Here is a 13,959-nt window from a genome sequence, read left to right on the forward strand (position 1 = left end):
AGGGTAGTTCAACACGTGAAAATGGCTCTTCTCACCTCAAAGCTTCGGTATCTTCTGCTCTTCTACGCAGTCTTCCAGGCTGCTCAATTTGGCCTCCGCTGGAAGTCTTATGACATCTCGCCGAAGCAGTTCAAGACTATCGCTGGAAAGGCTGCTGGTGAGGAAAAACATATTTTTCTGCGAAAATACCGCAATTTTAATATATTGTATATTTTCAGCTGCTCCAACAATCTCCCAGTCAATTTCCACATTGACGTCTGGAATGCGCACTTATTACGAGCCAATCATGCCAAGTCACTTCGAATGGCACGCTATTCAGTTGGGAGGCCTCACTTTAAGGGTGAGGAACAGGAAAAATCGAAAAAAAATCTTAAATTTAATGAATTTTCCAGATGTACCCAATGCTGACCGCTTTCACCGAGTTCGCCGCCGCCTTCTCCGCTCCGTTCCCAACTTCAGGACGCCCGGGGCTCCATTGGGCAAATACGACGTGCACCGTGTTGAAAGGAAAAGTCAGCCGATTCAATGACGGAACTCAGGACGAGACGTCGGAGAACTTTGCTTCGGGAGCCGCTTTCAGGCACGGACAGTTCGAGTCCCACGTGTACAGCTTCGAGAAGGACACCTACGTCGCGTGCTACGGTAAATTACACCGAAAATCAAGGAAAATTCGTTTTTTTTTGAGTCTGGCAGACCAATTTCGAATTAAAATCACCTGGGTCTGCTAAATATAATTTTGTAGTTTGTAGTCTAGCAGACCAATTTCGAAATCAAATCACTTGGTCTGCTAAATATAATTTTGTAGTTTGTAGTCTAGCAGACCAATTTCGAACTGAAATCGCATGGTCTGCTAAATACAGTTTTGTAGTTTGTAGTCTAGCAGACCAATTTCGAATTGAAATCACTTGGGTCTGCTAAATATAATTTTGTAGTTTGTAGTCTAGCAGACCAATTTCGAACTGAAATCGCTTGGTCTGCTAAATATAATTTTGTAGTTTGTAGTCAACCAGACCCATATAAAAATCCCCTCGTTTCTAATGAATTTTTATATTTTTCAGGTCGCGGCTTCCTCCCACTCTCCTCCACCGTCCACGTCACCTCTGGAATCTCACTCGGCGAGCCACTCTCGGTCATTCAATTCTACATGAAGCAGGCCTACAACTACTGGAACAACCTGAGCCACACCCTCTATCGTGTCTTCCAGCACTACAAGGCCCGCGCCACTGGAGAACTTTAAATAATTTATGTGATTCCCCATCCGGTGCATTTCTACAAGCATTCTAACCCGAAATTTTCATTTATTCAGTCATGTTTTATCCCAATGTCCCCCCTCTACTTCCATTTTTACGGTTGTGTAATTCGATTTCTTGAGCCATTTTATTGCATAATTTAAAATACAAGAACATATTTATTTCATCACCTCAACCATTTAACCATATAGCTCAACCGAAAAAAATAATTGCACAGGTATTTGAAGGCATTTGCAGTGAAAGATGATCAAAAGTCGCTGCTTACTCATCGTCGGCCAGCCGGACGAATCGAACAGTAGTTCTGGTGAGGGAAACCTTTGCCTTGATCCCTCTTTTGCACACAATTTGGACGTGTTGAACCATTCCATCATCCACGACCAGAGGATCTTCGTATCTAGTAAAGTCTATTCCGCGGAGAATAGTTCCATGTACAGGATGCTCAATATTCAGACCATCTACAACAAGATCACTGATTCTCAGCTGTGAGTTCTGAATCCAGATCTTCAAGAACAAGTTGACATCCTTTGCAGTCATTGAGTGGTGCAATGAACGAAGCGTTCGACTATTTGACAAGAACACCTCGTTCAGTGTGAGATTGGTGACTTTCAGCTCCTCATAATTTTGAACCAAGAGTTCTTTTCTTATTGGGACCACGACAATCTCCAGGTTCTCTGGATGAGTCCCGAAGAGATGGTGCCCCTGAACTTCCGTGGATGTGGTGCTGCAGCTCGCGATCTTCCTGTTCTCAAAGAGAGAACAAATCGTTTTTATCTCTTCATTCATCCCATTTTCGAGGTTAATGTGGATTTGCCGGTTCTGATGCAAAACCTCGTGGATGTGGTCCAGGAACTTGATAAGTGTGAGGTGAGGAATCTCGATTTCGTCTTCAGATCCTCGCATATTCCTTCTAGCTACCACCCTCGGTGGATTTTCTTTAAATATGAATAAATATCTGTCATTGAGACTGGACCTCAGCCTGATTGTCGAATCAGAGAATGTCAAACTTTCGTGGTTCCCGTTGACTCTGGCAACCGCAGTTTTCGCTTTTGCTGAGAGTAGCGAGATCGAGAATCTGAAATAACATAAGGTTTGGGAGTCAACTTGAAGCTGTTATTTTGGGGTTTCTTCCAAATTAATTCTTTAAAGAATAATAAGAGTTGGAGGTTTTGAGGTTATTACGGTTTATTAAGGATAAATTAATAGAGAAATCACCGAGTTAATGGGACATGTAAGGAGGGGAAAAGGACGATAAGTAACACAAGTAAAAGGAATTAGAGAAGACCTAGAATGAGCGTTTCCGGCTCCTTATATAGGGGAATTGGGCGGGGCCAAGAAAAGTCGAGAATGATGACAATTAGAGTTGGCGCCGGCAATTCAGATCCGCGCGCCGTCCGGTGGGGCGCGCTTGCATCGTGACCTCCAAACGTTGGCAGGCCTAGTCGTTGTCTTGGGCAGCGGTTCTGGCCGGATAACCGTGATGTTATCCGCTACGACATCACTTGCTGGACCTGTAAGACTATACGAAAGTAATGCTCTTGTATGACGGTGGGAGAGTACAAGGATCGTGAAGATTCTTACAATATCTGTCATTGAGACTGGACCTCAGCCTGATTGTCGAATCAGAGAATGACACACTTTCGTGGTTCCCGTTGACTCTGGCAACCGCAGTTTTCGCTTTTGCTGAGAGTAGAGAGATCGAGAATCTGAAATAACATAAGGTTTGGGAGTCAACTTGAAGCTGTTATTTTGGGGTTTCTTCCAAATTAATTTTTTAAAGAATGAATCGTCAGTGGGGATTCAGTATGAATTCAATAGTTCAATTTGACCGAATATCAAAATGAAACTGTCCAAAAATTTTCAGATTGTTAAAGTTTCAGCAAAAGTTTTGGTAAGTTGCCAAAAATGTCTTTTTTTTTTAATTTTTTTCAGTGTACTTTTTGGAACATTGGCTGCATATCACAATAAAACGTTTCAAAAAATTTCTGAAAGTTTTTTATTAACTGCAAAAAAGTGGCAATTACTCAGTTTTTGCCACTCATAATTTTGGAAGTCGACCAAAAAAAAAAGTTTTTTTCTACATTTTTTATGTTTTTCATGTTAATTATTCGTATTAAAACATATGTACCGTATTTCTTGCGAAGAAGTTGCGAAAACCAACGGGATTGTGAGCGAAATTTAGCTTTACATCTGCGAAGAAATTGAAAAAGTCGTCTGAAAAGCTGCAGAAGTTTGCTTAAAAGCTAACATGCCTAATTGTTGTTAAGAAGTTGCAAGAGTATGCTATGAAGTTAGACCGTATTGCCGAGTAGAGTAGAAGTTAGTTTTTTCCAAACTTTTTGAACTCAATAATTGACGAATTGCAGAAGTTTGGAACTGCCGAAAATGGTATATTGCCGCCTACCCTTGCGAACAAATTAGTGTGGAATTAAAAAAAGGTATTAAAACTCACTGCTCAATGAGGCACATTTGTCGAAGAGTAATGCTGATGATTTCTTGTGGTAGAAGCAGAAGAGGAAAAGGGGTCCTAGTTGTGTCACCCATGGCAAGGAATGGTTGTAACTGCTGAAAACTTTCGAATGTTCTTCTTGAAAATCAAGAAAAAAATTAAGAAGACGTAAAGTAACGAAAGAAATTAATTTGCTTGAAAATAAAAAAAAAAGGATAAATGGTCCTTAGAACAAACAGACAAAGAGAAGAGAACATGAAAATAGAGCGTTTTAGAAGAACGCGGTCAGTGTGCGTATTAGTCTTGTTGCAGTCTGATGTGTCGTCTTTATAGTACGCTGCAAAACGAGCACACCTGGGGGACTGTGTGTATGATTACAGTAGACTCCTCGTTAGATGGTGTGAGAACGGGGGGAGGCGAGTGGCATTTTCCAACAAAAAGATATCTGCATTTCTCCCACCCCCTTCCCTCTCCTCTCTCTCTCATCTTTCTCTATCTGCTCAGTACCATCTTTATTATTATACGTGATCTTACATCGGCATGACTACCGTCTCCTTTCCCATCCTTCGTCTCCCTCAATCTATATTTCAAAAAACGCTCAAACAAATGAGCCTAGTAGAACAGTGAGTTTTAATAGAAATTTTAATACTTCTGTATTCTATAGTTAATTTTTATTTGGGAATGTACGAGAATTATTGTTGAATTATCATAGTCTAGGCAACAGCCAAAAGATGAAAGCTATGTCATTCGATAGCCAATACCTTCAATCTGGAAAATGGTCATTTGTGAATTTCCAGAACCTAGCTGACGAAATTTTTAAAATTAAAACTTTACAGATAGTTGTCATAAATTACCAAAATATGCAATATATGTATAGAAAAGAATAGCACACCTTTACAATTAATGCAAAAATATATTTTATTTAAAATGCATGGATCTAACCACAAGTTCCAAATTTATTTTAATGAGTTATTTACATTTTTCATGTTCAGCATCTCTCTATCAGTGCTCTCGAAGAAGATCAAACAACTCATTGCAATGCTAAACAGATGTCAATTGGCTAGCATAATAATTATGAGACCATCGATATTGATAAAGCTAAACACAACCCTTTTTCATGGTTTTCAATTAACTCTCAATAGTAAACAGTCGATTGTTGAGATTCTCCAGTGTATCAGTGGCCGATATCAACTTAAAAAGCTAAATGTACAAGCATTCAGTGATATCAAATGGCTTGAACATATTTTTGAAGTTTTTATTCAAAATCAAAGAGTATCTGTGGAATTCTTTGATTCATCGTTCCATTTCTTTGAAATTGCTAAGAAACATATTAAAGAACTAAAAGTAGTTAGTCTGGGAATAATTAGCTGTTATGACATTAAATATTGTCAGTTGTCTCAAATTTTTCCCTGCCTAGAAAATTTGATTGTTTTAAATGGCCCAATTTCTAAACCTACCCTCACGCAAAACTTTAAAAAACTACAACTCACTTATGGAAAAATGACCCTAGACGATTTATTTTTCTCTAATTGTTCAGAGTTTATCGTAACCTGTGACAGCTTTTCCATCAAAGATCTGAACATCCTTGTAAGACAGTGGATAAGAGGAGCTATCCCCAGTCTCAAATCAATCACTATCCGTTTTCGGAACATTACTGAGAACCGTTTTGATGAATGCGCACTTTTCAAAGAAATCGAGTATACTAGAAAGGAAGAAGTTCAGTCCGTAAAAAGGTTTACAATTGAGAGACATGATGGAACCATCGCGAACGTCTTGCTTTATTCAACAACTCGTTTTTACTTTACTCTCGTTGTTGGTGAATACGAGTGGATTGGACACTTTGCGAGCATATGGATGTAGCTCATTGACTCTGTATTTTTTATTCGCCTGATTGTGAATATTGTTTCTTTTTCAAAAATACAATAAATAATTTATTGATTCTTTTTACATGTTGTTTAGAAAAATTATTCCAGCTCAAAACCAAACCAAGAATCAAAATAAAAAAATAAAAAAATAAAATTTTGTAGTTTGTAGTCTAGCAGACCCATATTGAATACCAGCAAGTTGGGTCTGCCAAATCAAATTTTGTAGTTTGTAGTCTAGCAGACCCATTTAGAATACCAACAAGTTGGGTCTGCCAGATCAAATTTTGTAGTTTGTAGTCTAGCAGACCCATTTAGAATACCAATAAATTGGGTATGCCAAATCAAATTTTGTAGTTTGTAGTCTAGCAGACCCATTTAGAATACCAATAAATTAGGTCTGCCAGATCAAATTTTGTAGTTTGTAGTCTAGAAGACCCATTTAGAATACCAACAAGTTGGGTCTGCCAGATCAAATTTTGTAGTTTGTAGTCTAGCAGACCCATATTGAATACCAATAAATTGGGTCTGCCAGATCAAATTTTGTAGTTTGTAGTCTAGAAGACCCATTTAGAATACCAACAAGTTGGGTCTGCCAGATCAAATTTTGTAGTTTGTAGTCTAGCAGACCCATTTAGAATACCAATAAATTGGGTCTGCCAAATCAAATTTTGTAGTTTGTAGTCTAGCAGACCCATTTAGAATACCAACAAGTTGGGTCTGCCAGATCAAATTTTGTAGTTTGTAGTCTAGCAGACCCATATTGAATACCAGCAAGTTGGGTCTGCCAGATCAAATTTTGTAGTTTATAGTCTAGAAGACCCATATTGAATACCAATAAATTGGGTCTGCCAGATCAAATTTTGTAGTTTGTAGTCTAGCAGACCCATATTGAATACCAATAAATTGGGTCTGCCAGATCAAATTTTGTAGTTTGTAGTCTAGCAGAACTTTGGCTAAAAATTTAAGTTCGTATTGATTTTTAAGTAAGAGAACGCTCACAGAAAAAAATAGCAGTGAACGCGATCAAATTTGGTGTGATGTTTTATTATCGTGCAAAGAAAGGCCAGTTCTGTCAATGGTAAGATAATTTAAATCAAGCCAGTGCTTGAACAATGTGTACCGACATTAAAACTTAAGCAAATGTTAGTGGCTAGACAAATCCCGACGTTCGCCTGAACTCCATCGATCCTTTCAATTGTATACCTTCTCTTCTTCGGCCGGACTTCTTCCTTCCAAGTGTATTCGACCCCTTTAAAAAGGACGCTCTCATCGAAACGACTTGGTATAATTTGCGAAAAACTAATATCGATTGATTTGAGGCAGGCGTTAGATCCTTTAGTCCATTGTCTCATCAAGATGTTCAGCTCCTTATTGGTGAAACTGGAGTTTATTATTCGAAACTGCGAGCAATTTGAAGCTAGTAAATCATCAATTGTCACTTTTTCTTCATCCCCTGGAGTAAGCTCTCGTTGTGTCAAGATGTCCCATCACGGTTTGATCTACAAAAAAAGTGCGGGAATTTTTTGCCTAGAAAATGCCAAATCAGTTGAGAACTCTGCGTCTCAACTCCCGCATTGTTTTTTTTTACGTAGATCAAAGGGCACTCTGACACCAGATGGGCGATTATGGGCAAAAAACTACACAACTACAGAGGTATCGGTCCAATGACCTTTTCCAGACCGTAAGGATGTCTAGGCCTCTCCTCTCCCGCTCTTTGTCTACCTGCTCAATTGAAGGATCACCAATCTCATTACTCCTGTTTTTCAATCGACATGACCACCGTCTCTTTCCCTCTCCTCAATCTCCCGACCTCTGCACTTCAAAAAATACTGAAAAAGATGAACCTTGTGGAACAGTGAGTTTAATAGTTTTAGTATTTAATTTCTGTCAATTTTATCCCAATTTTCTATTTTCAGTGTTTCTCTATCAGTTCTCTCGGAGCACATGAAACAACACATCACTATGTTGAACAAAAACCAGACTGCTTCAATAACGGTTGATAGTACATCAATTGTGGTGCATATAACTACAGACATGTTCCAAGATGTTGCAATTGTTCTCAAGCTTAATCAGTCAAGTGTGAAAGTGCGCAAGTACACGAACAACGGATATACAAAAACACAGCTAAATGTACGAGGATTCGCTGCAAAGTGGCTGGGACATGTAAACCAAGTGTTCCTTCAAAACAAAGGTGTTTTAGTGCGATATTATCATTCGAGGATATTGTGCAAAGAAGTTTTAGAGTACATCAGTGTACTGAACATTGTTCGCCTAATCATGAACACAAATTATATTGGAAACTGTCATCTGCTGAGATTGTTTCCAACACTACAAACGTTGATTATTGCCAATGGTCCACTTCCCAAGTCTCTCCTTACCTACAACCTTGAGATGCTAGAGTTTGACGATGAAAAAGTGACAATTGATGATTTACTAGCTTCAAATTGCTCGCAGTTTCGAATAATCAACTCCAGTTTCACCAATAAGGAGCTGAACATCTTGATCAGACAATGGACTGAAGGATCTAACGCCTGCCTCAAATCAATCGATATTAGTTTTTCGCAAATTATAACAAGTCGTTTCGATGAGAGCGTCCTTTTTAAAGGGGTCGGATACACTTGGAAGGAAGAAGTCCGGCCGAAGAAGAGAAGGTATACAATTGAAAGGATCAATGGAGTTCAGGCGAACGTCGGGATTTGTCTAGCCGCTAACATTTGCTTAAGTTTTAATGTCGGTACACATTGTTCAAGCACTGGCTTGATTTAAATTATCTTACCATTGACAGAACTGGCCTTTCTTTGCACGATAATAAAACATCACACCAAATTTGATCGCGTTCACTGCTATTTTTTTCTGTGAGCGTTCTCTTACTTAAAAATCAATACGAACTTAAATTTTTAGCCAAAGTTCTGCTAGTTCTTAATTATTTTTTAACATGCATGGATCTAAGCATAATTTCCAAAAAATTTTTGAATGAATAACTAACATTTTCCATGTTCAGCATCTCTCTATCAGTGCTCTCAAACAGGATCAAACAACTCATTGCAATGCTGAACAGATGTCAATTCGCTAGCATAAGAATTGTGCCGACATCGATATTGATAAAGCTAAACACATTCCTTTTTCACGGTTTTCAATTAACTCTTAACCTCAATCAGTTGAATGTCGAAATTCGTCAATTTATAAATAGGCGATATCATCATACCAAATGGCTCGAGCACATTTTTGAAGTATTTATTCAAAACAAAAGCGTATCTTTGGAATTCTTTGATTCATCGTTCCGGTCCTTGGAAATTGTTAAAGGACTAAAAGTAGTCAGTCTTGCAATTAGCTGTAAAGACATTGAAAATTATCAACTGTTTAAAATGTTTCCCTGCCTAGAAAATTTGGTTGTTTTAGATGGTCCAATTTCTATTCCTAACCTCACTCAAACCTTTAAAAGACTACAACTAACTATTGGAAAAGTGACCCTTGACAATTTATTTATGCTTAATTGTTCACAGCTCTTCGTAAACTATCGCACTTTTTCCAACAAAGTTCTGAACATTTTTGTAAGACAATGGGTAGGAGGATCTAATCCCAGTCTTAAATCAATCACTATCAGTTTTCCGCACATTAATATAAACCGTTTCGATGAATGCACACTTTTTAAAGAAATCGAGTACACTCGTATTACAAAAGAAATAGATCAACCCATAAAAGATAGTTTCATGATTGAGAGACACGATGGAACCATCGCGAACATAATGTTTTATCCAACAACTCGTTTTTATTTTACTCTTGTCGTTGGTGAATACGAATGGATTGGATACGATACGAACATGTGGATGTAGTTCTTTGATTCTGTATTTTTTGAATATTATCCTGAATATTGTTACTTTTTCAGAAATGTAATGAATAATTTCATTGATTTATTTTACTTGTTTTTCAGAATAACTTAATTCTTTAAGAAATACTTCGAAATTAAAAAAAATCAGACCTAGTTTTTGTACTTTTGTAAAAATGCTCCGAAAACTTTTTCAAACAAATCTGAAATTTTATATAAATGGTTACATGTCCCCAACTTATCACCTCATTGTAGAATAACTTTAACATAACTTTACGTCTGCGCATTTTTAGCTCATTTTTAGTAAATTCCAAAAAAATTATTTTTCCACAACCAAACACCCAAATTCCTTTAAACTTTACAGACTTACTCATATGTGTCTGAACAATAATATAAACAAAAAAAAATAATACTCACCGTTCAAAATTCGACTGAAATTCCAGTTTTAGTTTAGCTAAAAAATCAAAATTTATTCCAGATTCCAAAAAAATTTTTTTCTGCACAACCAAACACCCAAATTCCTGTAAACTTCACAGACTTACTCATTTATGTCTGAACATATATAAACACAAAAAAGAAAAGAAAATAACTCTAAAACAATGCTCTGACATCTACTGGAAATCTGTCATGCCAGATGAGAAAGTACAAGACTTTGGATTCAACTAAAATAGTTGCGAGTATACCATCACTTCTTTCGATATCACGTCCTTCTGAACAATCCACTACTTCCAGACCATCGCTGAAATTCACTCGGTTTTGAACTCTGAGCCATAATTTAGGCATGGGCTTAAATTTAGGCGTAAGCTCGAACTCACTAAAAAAATCTTTTTCGCCGTTTCGGATTACACTGCGCATGTGGTAAACCATTCCATAAGTCATCAGTCCAATGCTCAAAGCAGTAGTTTAATTGAAATCTTCTCAATTTTGGCATATTCCCGTCCAACCAGTATCGGATGAACTCGTTTAGATGTGTTCCTGAGAATTCGCTAAGATACTCGAATTGAATCGTTTCGCAATTCATCTTTCTCAATTTGTCTAATGTTAAGCTTGAGTAGGCTTGGACATCCAATCGTTGAATATTTGCCCACTTAAATGTAAATGTCCTCATTTTGCAAAAAATAACTTTCTTGTTCAACTTACCAACTTATGGTTGAACCCAGTTGCTTGTAAACAATGATTTGAAAATCCATGTTTCAAATCAAAATTCTTCAATATAAATTCCATGTCTTCTGTAGTAATGTACGAACTATATCCAAGAAGTTGAATAAAATGACATTTCCGAAATAAAGGATGGCTCAACGCGGATTTAAATTCCCCATAAAAACGATCCCTATCAATTGCCAAATCGACATGATCAATTTTGAATAAATCATTTAATACATCCAAAACATTAATCAATTCATGTAAAGTTGTATAAGGCAAACATGGAGTCTTGCTCTTGTAGTGCGTGCTGAAAAAAATTAAAAACTGTTTCTGAATATTAGAAACTACGGGAGACGGAAGTTGACCTACTACTCAGCTCTACGGATTATGCAAACGAACCAGTACTAAAATGGGTTAATAATCTGATACGCCGCGTGATGTCAGGCTGTCCCATTTCGGTTTGATCTACGTAGATCTACGAGAATCGCAGGAATTTGAACGCAGACTCCCCTCTGACGTCACATTTTTTCGGAGAAAAAATTCCCGCATTTTTTGTAGATCAAACCGTAATGGGGCATCATGACTTTACTTGATAATGTGCTAAAAACAAAGGACATAAATCCGAAAATTTGAAACTATTAAAGGTGGACTACGCCCAATGGGGAAATTGCTTTAAAACATGCCTATGGGGTCACAATGACCGAATATCATGATAAAAAATTTCCCTGATTTTATATGATTTTTTGAAAGTTGAAAAAATCTCAGTTTTCACCTAATTCCTATTTGAATTACCGCCAATATAAGGCGTTGAGTCCGATGGAGCGCGCCTGCATCACCATCAATAATTTAATTTTCGAGCATTTTTTATTCATTTTTTATTGATTTTGTACCATTTTTCATTGTTTTTTCGCGATTTTCTTATTAAAAAGGTGAAAATACTTTTTTTATAATTTATTTCATTGATGAAACGCAACAATAACTCATGAAATCATCAATTTCCAGGCAGGAGACGGCGATGGACACGGAATCGCGGCCAACGAGGAGCTGCCGAGATTAAGTAGAGTGAGTTTTCAATTATAAAAATGTAAAAAAGCAAATAACTTTGTTGAAAATAAAAAGTATTGGCTTGAAATCGAAAAATCTATCTAATTTTCCACTATTAAAAAGCCAATTTCGGTTCTTTTAACTAAAAGTTGAGTTTCTCTCGATAAAAAAAATTGATTGTTGTGACATGAAAAGTTGAAGAAATCAACCAAATTTTTAATTTTTGGTAATGCTTCCAGTTCCCAAGCGTTGCAAAAAATTCGCTAATAATCCATTTCCCGTTGAGGATAATTTTCTGTGAATTAGCAATTAAATTGAAAAATTATTTTATTATAAAGATTAAATAAAAAATTAAAATAATTATTATATGTACATAGTTTGATACAAATTTACGTAAATAATTAATTTCTTTGTTTCAGGGTCCGTCGAAGAGCGAGAAGCAATGGCGCGTGGAGAGCTGAAATTTTAAAATTTTCAAATGATTTTTCTATTTTTAATAAATGTTTTATCAAGCAGTCTTTCTTATCTTCGAAAATCTTTGGAGGCATTTGAAGCTGAAACCATAAGAAAACACTCTTACAATTAGTCTTTCCATAAATAGTTTATAAAAAAGTATTTTTCGCTATTTTAATAAGAGTTATCCTCAACTGGATATAGATTATTGGCGAATTTTTATATTTGAATATATCTGAAAGAGAAGTGGTTTCAGAAAAATTATGATAATTTTTTAATCGAGAAGTTTTTTGATAAAAGAACCGAAATTGGCTTTTTAATAGTGGAAAATTAGATAGGTTTTTCGATTTCAAGCCAATACTTTTTATTTTCAACAAAGTTATTTGCTTTTTCACATTTTTATAACTGAAAACTCACTCTATTTAATCTCGGCAGCTCCTCGTTGGCCGCGATTCCGTGTCCATCGCCGTCTCCTGCCTGAAAATTGATGATTTCATGAGTTATTGTTGCGTTTCATCAATGAAATAAATTATAAAAAAAGTATTTTCACCTTTTTAATAAGAAAATCGCGAAAAAACAATGTAAAATGGTACAAAATCAATAAAAAATGAATAAAAAATGCTCGAAAATTAAATTATTGATGGTGATGCAGGCGCGCTCCATCGGACTCAACGCCTTATATTGGCGGTAATTCAAATAGGAATTAGGTGAAAACTGAGATTTTTTCAACTTTCAAAAAATCATATAAAATCAGGGAAATTTTTTATCATGATATTCGGTCATTGTGACCCCATAGGCATGTTTTAAAGCAATTTCCCCATTGGGCGTAGTCCACCTTTAAGAAAAAAACGGTTTGCTAGTAAGTTTTTTCAGTTACCTAACTAACTAAAAAGTATGTCGAAAATCGTCAGACTTCCACCGTACCATTGTTGTCTCAATCCCATCGAGCTCATTTGGAACCAGCTGAAAAGCTTCCTGCGCAAGCATGGAAAACTTGACAGCAAACTGGAAACAGTAAGATCATTTTTACCAAATTGCTTTCAAATTTTCTGATATTAAGGTCCGTACTCAAGCGATTCAATTTCTTAAAAGCATCGACGAGGAAGCTGTGGCAAATACAATGGATCACGTTATGGATGCTGAGATTGACCTTAAGACTATTATGGATGCCGATTTTGAGCAAAATCTACGCGATGATGAGATGGATTCGGGGGATGATGACATCAGTTTTTGATATTTTTCTTTTCAGTTCATCTCACCTCTGCAATCGACACATCGAACGCTGTTATTCTTCTAACTTTGTTTCCTGATCCTGAAAATAGAATTTCTTTAGATTTTTTAAAATAAAATAAGAATTAAACATACCTTTATAAAATGAAAAAACCGGCGAATTACCTGAAATTGCTGAAAAAGAGGATTAAAAATGCAGAAAAGCTAGTGAGGGTGTATCCTTTCAATTTTCCATAAAAAATAAACAGAAAACACATTAAAAACATATTATCTTTATTCAAAAAATTATTTTTTACAAGAAAACAAAAAAAAAGAGGAAGAAAAATGGATAAAAACAACAGAAATTAGAAGAAAATCGGTCTGTGCTAAAGAAAAAAAATCAAGAGAAATGCTCCGTAAACCGACACCTCGTAAATCGTTTCGTCTCTTCCCCGCGCCAAGGTTGAGCTTTTGAAGTCTAACTTCAGATTATGTTTCTGAATAAAATTGAAAATCCCACATCTTATAATTATCAAAATCAGGATTTAACATCATACTTTATTAAAAGTGAACGCTTATTATATTAGTAGTGCGTGTTTCTTTCATTTCAATGCACATCCGATCCTATTTCGTTCAAAATTATTCCGTATTCCATTTTTTGTTGATCTCTCATGTTTTGAAAGTTGAAAACTTAGTTTCTACAATAAATGAAGAAAAGTTAAA

General features: G+C 36.2%; 7 protein-coding genes, 4 non-coding genes and 1 pseudogene across 15 annotated transcripts; 6 read left to right on the forward strand and 6 right to left on the reverse strand.

The window, feature by feature from the left end:
- Positions 1–2: 2 nt before the first annotated feature.
- W08F4.3 (Sigma non-opioid intracellular receptor 1) lies at positions 3–1,415 on the forward strand. Its single transcript, NM_061361.6, has 4 exons — positions 3–157; positions 219–340; positions 393–642; positions 1,059–1,415. The coding sequence occupies exons 1-4, from the start codon at positions 22–24 to the stop codon at positions 1,235–1,237; spliced, it is 687 nt and encodes a 228-aa protein (NP_493762.1). The 5' UTR covers positions 3–21; the 3' UTR covers positions 1,238–1,415.
- W08F4.15 lies at positions 889–955 on the reverse strand. Its single transcript, NR_050815.1, has one exon. It is a non-coding gene; the product is annotated as an Unclassified non-coding RNA W08F4.15 (non-coding RNA).
- Positions 1,416–1,511: 96 nt separating the features above from the next.
- Positions 1,512–2,150, reverse strand: fbxb-14 (F-box associated domain-containing protein; the record flags this gene model as incomplete). The annotated part of the gene is made up of 1 exon (NM_061362.3): positions 1,512–2,150. One exon carries the CDS (start codon positions 2,148–2,150, stop codon positions 1,512–1,514), a length of 639 nt encoding a protein of 212 aa, NP_493763.1.
- On the reverse strand, positions 1,512–3,822 carry W08F4.12 (F-box domain-containing protein). Of its 4 annotated transcripts, none has more exons than NR_133623.1 (4): positions 3,700–3,804; positions 3,376–3,461; positions 2,829–2,953; positions 1,512–2,758 (listed from the first exon to the last, which is right to left on the reverse strand). NR_133623.1 is itself a non-coding variant. In NM_001316870.2 (3 exons), the coding sequence occupies exons 1-3, from the start codon at positions 3,789–3,791 to the stop codon at positions 2,625–2,627; spliced, it is 351 nt and encodes a 116-aa protein (NP_001303799.1). In that variant the 5' UTR covers positions 3,792–3,818; the 3' UTR covers positions 2,415–2,624. The 4 variants fall into 4 exon arrangements, 2 of the variants coding, with proteins under 2 accessions (NP_001303799.1, NP_001303798.1); NR_133624.1 differs by having other exon boundaries at positions 2,481–2,758; NM_001316870.2 differs by lacking the exon at positions 3,376–3,461 and having other exon boundaries at positions 2,415–2,758; positions 3,700–3,818.
- Positions 3,823–4,198: 376 nt separating this feature from the next.
- On the forward strand, positions 4,199–5,639 carry W08F4.13 (F-box domain-containing protein). The gene is made up of 2 exons (NM_001047354.7): positions 4,199–4,319; positions 4,689–5,639. Exons 1-2 carry the CDS (start codon positions 4,237–4,239, stop codon positions 5,554–5,556), a joined length of 951 nt encoding a protein of 316 aa, NP_001040819.1. The 5' UTR covers positions 4,199–4,236; the 3' UTR covers positions 5,557–5,639.
- A 461-nt stretch (positions 5,640–6,100) lies between these two features.
- On the reverse strand, positions 6,101–6,250 carry W08F4.19. The gene has a single exon (NR_050816.1). It is a non-coding gene; the product is annotated as an Unclassified non-coding RNA W08F4.19 (non-coding RNA).
- A 983-nt stretch (positions 6,251–7,233) lies between these two features.
- On the forward strand, positions 7,234–8,544 carry fbxb-34 (F-box domain-containing protein). The gene is made up of 2 exons (NM_061363.3): positions 7,234–7,416; positions 7,478–8,544. Exons 1-2 carry the CDS (start codon positions 7,334–7,336, stop codon positions 8,325–8,327), a joined length of 933 nt encoding a protein of 310 aa, NP_493764.2. The 5' UTR covers positions 7,234–7,333; the 3' UTR covers positions 8,328–8,544.
- Positions 8,545–8,561: 17 nt separating this feature from the next.
- On the forward strand, positions 8,562–9,394 carry W08F4.20 (annotated as a pseudogene). Its single transcript has one exon. A coding segment is annotated over exon 1 (833 nt).
- A 584-nt stretch (positions 9,395–9,978) lies between these two features.
- W08F4.10 (F-box associated domain-containing protein) lies at positions 9,979–10,611 on the reverse strand (the record flags this gene model as incomplete). Its single annotated transcript, NM_061364.3, has 3 exons — positions 9,979–10,126; positions 10,203–10,474; positions 10,528–10,611. The coding sequence occupies 3 exons, from the start codon at positions 10,609–10,611 to the stop codon at positions 9,979–9,981; spliced, it is 504 nt and encodes a 167-aa protein (NP_493765.3).
- Positions 10,612–11,529: 918 nt separating this feature from the next.
- W08F4.21 lies at positions 11,530–12,087 on the forward strand. Its single transcript, NR_133625.1, has 2 exons — positions 11,530–11,592; positions 11,994–12,087. It is a non-coding gene; the product is annotated as an Unclassified non-coding RNA W08F4.21 (non-coding RNA).
- Positions 11,890–12,505, reverse strand: W08F4.11. The gene is made up of 2 exons (NR_133626.1): positions 12,445–12,505; positions 11,890–12,031 (listed from the first exon to the last, which is right to left on the reverse strand). It is a non-coding gene; the product is annotated as an Unclassified non-coding RNA W08F4.11 (non-coding RNA).
- Positions 12,506–12,921: 416 nt separating this feature from the next.
- W08F4.1 (DDE_3 domain-containing protein) lies at positions 12,922–13,261 on the forward strand (the record flags this gene model as incomplete). The annotated part of the gene is made up of 2 exons (NM_061366.1): positions 12,922–13,041; positions 13,088–13,261. 2 exons carry the CDS (start codon positions 12,922–12,924, stop codon positions 13,259–13,261), a joined length of 294 nt encoding a protein of 97 aa, NP_493767.1.
- Between the last annotated feature and the right edge of the window lie 698 nt (positions 13,262–13,959).

The sequence above is a fragment of the Caenorhabditis elegans genome, chromosome II (genome assembly GCF_000002985.6).
Source record: "Caenorhabditis elegans chromosome II".
NCBI classification, from domain to species: Eukaryota; Metazoa; Nematoda; class Chromadorea; order Rhabditida; family Rhabditidae; genus Caenorhabditis; species Caenorhabditis elegans.